Raw genomic sequence first — 5012 nt, 5'->3', positions numbered from 1 at the left:
CGTTTCCCCCAACAATCTTGGATTTGTTAGCTCGTGAGTCGTGAATCGGTGTTGAGTTCACGGAAATTGTACAGACCTATTAGGAAGCATTAGGATGCCAAGACGTTGGCCTCTGGTTTCTTCATGTTCAGACTTCACTATTCGGAGATGAAGAACCTCACCATCTCTGGGCTCTAGAGAATTGATAGCTACCAGTACGCCAAAGTTGCCGTGCGAGTGGTCAAGAGGAGCACGCCGCCGCCGCCGCCGCCACCAGTGATGAGGAATCTGCCAGCGCTGCCGTGCGCACGAGGTTCGAAGAAGCGTGCCACTGCCCCCGCGTTCGGAACTGGCCGAAGATACTGCGTGGCCTGTTGCAACCCTGCTTTGAGATCTGAAAGTACATGTGTCACGGGTGGAAGCAAGGTCCTCCAGATAAGCAAAGGACCCAGGTCTTATGCAATTTTGTTCCTGAAAACAGTCCAAACGGTTAAGTAACTCAGTTTTCGAAGTTGATAGGGTTAAGTAACTCAATAGAACTTTAAGGGGTTATCTGAATAAACCGAATACTTTAGAGTAGTAAAGTAGACATTTTCTTTAAAAAGATAAAGTCAACTGATGGCAAAAAAAAGATATTACATAATCTATTATCTTAATAAATGCAAAACATTTAGCCTTCGGGGCTAGAAAATCCCACATTAATTGCTGAAAAAAGAAAAGATCTTCACCATCAATATTGTGGGTTTATATTAAATAACGGTGTAGATCTATCCAAAAGTTGTACAAGTTTGAATAGAACACATTAGGTACTTGAGATGTAAAAGAACAGGATTTAATATGGACACCAATACATGGAATCACTTAGCACAAAGATACACATACGTCTTTAGTCCAGAAAAAGAGATACATTTATTTATGCGTATCTCTTGTTGAGAGGGCGGGATTTAAAAATCGTACATAGGAAGGGCGATAAGTTGAGCCCCACCATTACTAGCACATTCAGGTACATATCTCCTTTTCATTACGCGATTTTTGTAAATATCACCCATTGGTTGAACAATATCTCCTGTCCACTATGTAGCGTATCTTCTAACAATCATAACTTTTTCATATAAGCTTAGATGAAGATAAAATTTATATAAAAATTATAGGTATCGATAAGATCTACAACTTTATAATTTATTACTTTTCCATTTGAAGCCATTTGGATGCCATAATCAACTAATTTTCTTTTGAATCACACTTAGTTTTTGGGCCAATAACAAGTTCAACATAATGCAACACATATTTCTGCAATCCACAAAATCGGCTGATATTGTTTTGCGTTAAAGTTAGCTTTTTTATATCAAACAGCAAGAAAAAATCGATTGTATTTTTTATGAATTGCACAGAATTTTTAGAAATGGAATTTGAGCCCAATTATTGCTGGATTTTGAGATAACTAAATTGTAAGCCATTCAATACCGAGCCCAAGACCTCTGAATCGACTATAAACAATTCGTGCTATGCAAAAGGGGAAAAAAGGACAGATCACTCCTCTCCTTGTGACTTCGATGAACACGATACATGACCGGCCGTCGGTGAACTTAGCCCTGCCTGCCGCAGGTGAACTGGCATTAAGGCTGCAATTGAACAGACCTCACTTCTCGGCGCTACGGGCTCCAGCCACGCCGCCCATCTTTGGCAAAATCGACCTCGCCGCATGCATAGGAGATGGCCGTGTAAGCTTAGGCGACTCAGGAGGCGGCCGGCGTAACATAGAGAAAGAGAGAAGTGCAGCGTCTGGAGGTTGAACGTCATTTGGCGGTCCGATCCTAATCTGACGGCCGAGATTGATCTGCTGAACAACTGCTGTTTTGTGACAATATATATAGCACGTCCGTTATTAAGGCAATACATATATTCTATTCCGGTACACCATATATACATGATTGATGATGTTCAATTCCACACACCCATCACATGACAAATACTAGTAGCACAAATACCGGCCGCTCGACCGCATCACAAATACACATTGCAGTAGCACACGGTACAGTAGTCCATTAATACACACTCGACGTACAGTTAAGAGTAACACACACTGCACATATATAATAGTAGTAGTAAGCAGGAATGATAAATGCAGTAAGGGGATGCTTACTGACGAGGGGATGAGTCTGGAAACGAGCACCTGAGGAGGGGATGCTCCGGATGCGCTGCAAGGGCTTGGTTCACATAGTCCTGTCGGTCGATCCAGTCGCCGTTGAGCTCGAGCTCTTTCAAGCTTCGAAGGTTGTCGATCCCAGAAATTGTACCCGCCATGATCTCCATCTTCTTGTTCTTGTCGAAGGTCCAGACAACCCTCTGCAGCTTGGGGGCGGCATCGGCTTCAAAGGCGATTCTGATAGTGGGGCAGACCTGATCAATCAGAAGGAACTGGAGCTTCTGGAACTCTCCCTTCTTGAGGCTGATATTGTCTTCAGTGTATGAATCGCGACGGAGCCTGAGGCAACACAAGCTTTCAAGCTTGCCGAGAATTCGCAGACCGTTTGCCGACAGTTGGGTGTCACGTAGAGTGATATTGGAAAGCAGTTTTAGGCCTTCGATCCATGGTGGGAGGCTGCCGCTGGTGCTGGTCCCCTTAAAATACTTGATGTTTAGGCTCTCAAGGTACTTGGGAGGTGATGAGGATATGCCATCAGTACCGTCCTTGTTGTCAAGAGTAACCCCCCCGCCGTCGCCAGCCATGGGTGGCGGCGCTGTGATCCAGACTGACAGAGAGCGAAGGCACTCGCTCAACTTGCTGATTGTTCTGAGCAAATGCTTGATGTTATCTTCACTGCCGCTGAGAACCACACCCAGCTTCCTCAGCTGCTTCAGATGCCCAACCTCGTGTAGCTCGACTTTGCCGTCCAAGATCTGGACATGGCGCAGTATCTCCATGCTCCTCCCAATTTTGCGAGGCATCTGCACGGTGGAGAGTGATTCGATCTCGTCACCGGCCGGACGGATGGACCCGGCAAGGAGATGCTTCAGGTTGGGGAGGACGATGTGCGCCGTGTCGCTGGGCCGCAGGTCGGTTTGCCGGACGTCGAGCGTCTCCAGCTTCCGGAGGTTGTTGATTGCCCTTGGCAGACGAGAAACGTCGGTGTTCCGGAGGCTCAGATACTTGAGGGAGAGCACCTTGCAGATGCTCTTGAGGTGGCGCTTCTTCAGGCCTGTGCAGCCTCCTAGATCCAGCACGTTCAGCCGATACTCTTCAGGTAGGTTTTTGAGCTTTTGCACCACCATATCCATGGGATGCAGCTTGCCGTCATCGTCATCCTGCTGTGGCTCTCTTGGAACAGCGCAGAGGCCGTCCCAGATGTTCCATGGCCGCTGCCTCTGTAGCGGCGCCTTCTGTGGTGGTTGCCCTCGACCTCGAGCAATCTTTCGGATGTCAATCTGATAACGAAAGTGAGTCGGCAGGGCGCCAGACACAAAGTTCTCACTTTTGGAGATGGCGACGACGAAGTCCCGGACTGAACTCTCCATGTTGCAGCTCTTGATTGTTTGGCCGGTAGCAACAGGAGTTGCAGGGCAGACAAAGCCTCGAAAGACAAGCTCATTGAAGCAGCGTTCACCTGCCTCTTCCATAGTTTGAAGCCCTTCGTCCCTGGCCAATAGGCCTTCGGCGACCCATCGCCTGACCAAGCTTGTCCTGCTGATGCTGTCTTCCTCGAGGAAAGCAGTCAGATACTGCAGACAGCTCTTGTAATGTGTGTATAGCTTGCTGTAGCAAAAAACCATCACCTCCTCGGGCACATCCGCTGCTTTGCCATTCAACTTATCCTCCAGACTCTCAAGTTCTTCTTTGGTCCCGTGGGGATAAGCATACAGAGCACGAAGCAACATCTTCATGCTCTGAACGTGATCGGGCACGCATTTCACCCGGATTTTTTCTATTACAGGGCCTGCATCAGTTGGAAGATTACAAGGGAGCAGGTGGATTGCTGTGCTGAAGGATGGAGAAGGAACCCCAGTGCTCCGGTGGTCATCTTCTACTTCTAGGGCACGTAGGAAATCCTCCCTCTTCTCGTCGGTCGTGCTGTCTTTGCTGACCGGCTTGGGCTTGGGCTTCGCTGCTGGGACGGTGATGTCGTAGCGCAGGCGCCTCTTGCCGACCTCCCGCACCCGGTCCTTGAGCTCACGAATTTTGATGGCTAGGCGGCGGCGCGCCGGTGCCGTCCGCAGGAGCACGGGGAGGTGGCTGATGAGGGCCCAGAAGCCGCTCTCCGGCGGGCTCAGGTCGTGCATGTAGACCTCCATGCAGTCCTGCGCGATGTACGCGATGTCGCGGACCTGCTTCATCCACGCGCGGAGCTGGTCGTCGTGCTCCGTCTCCATCTTTGTCAGGTGCAGGAGGAAGCCGTTCATGCTGTCCATCTCGTCCTTGATGAACTGGATGTCGCCCTGGACGCCGCCCAGCAGCCGAGCCTCGTCCTTGATCGCCCCCGTGAGGAGGCCCAGCAGCGAATCCACGGCGCTGTGCGTCTGGTCAGCCATCGAATGATCTTCCTCTCTCTCTCTTCTGTGAGTTATATATTTATGTTGCAATTGGAAATGAGCGGAATTCAGGATTGATTTGGATGCTGCAAATGGTGGTATGTATATATGGACGGAGGCAAATGTACGAGCAAGCATCTAGTTTTACACCACACGCACCAGAAAGGCAAACCTACCATACGAAAACCAATGCTTGAGCTCGAGTCGAATATTTTTCTTTACTTTTGCTAAAGAACCGTTACTCGAATCATCCTCCATCCACTTGAACTCGAATCATTCTCCATCCACTAGAACAGGAGGAATCATGAATCGAATCATTCTATGTCGACTTGAACAGGAACTTCACTAATGGCTAATGATATAGTCATTAGTGAATCGAATCATTATACAGTGGATTGTAGCGAAAATGACTCTATTAGGCTGTGATGGTGATTTTAGTGATTAATGATAATATAGTCATTGGGACTAATAGTTTATCAAGAATATATATTAGTAGGTCTCGTAGA

The 5012-nt window shown here is 48.1% G+C and overlaps 1 protein-coding gene across 1 annotated transcript; it reads right to left on the bottom strand.

Annotated features, from left to right (window-relative positions):
* Window positions 1-1733: 1733 nt before the first annotated feature.
* Window positions 1734-4592, bottom strand: LOC133891648 (disease resistance protein PIK6-NP-like). The gene has a single exon (XM_062332380.1). It carries the CDS (start codon window positions 4504-4506, stop codon window positions 2119-2121), a length of 2388 nt encoding a protein of 795 aa, XP_062188364.1. The 5' UTR covers window positions 4507-4592; the 3' UTR covers window positions 1734-2118.
* Window positions 4593-5012: the final 420 nt, after the last annotated feature.

Source organism: Phragmites australis, chromosome 14 (assembly GCF_958298935.1).
Source record: "Phragmites australis chromosome 14, lpPhrAust1.1, whole genome shotgun sequence".
In the NCBI taxonomy this organism is placed as follows: Eukaryota; Viridiplantae; Streptophyta; class Magnoliopsida; order Poales; family Poaceae; genus Phragmites; species Phragmites australis.
The sequence above is the reverse complement of the archived record's forward strand: the minus strand, read 5'-3'. Positions and strand labels throughout refer to the sequence as shown.

Excerpts from the sequence above, each read along its gene's own strand:
- LOC133891648 (XM_062332380.1), bottom strand. The coding sequence starts at position 4,506 with ATGGCTGACCAGACGCACAGCGCCGTGGATTCGCTGCTGGGCCTCCTC.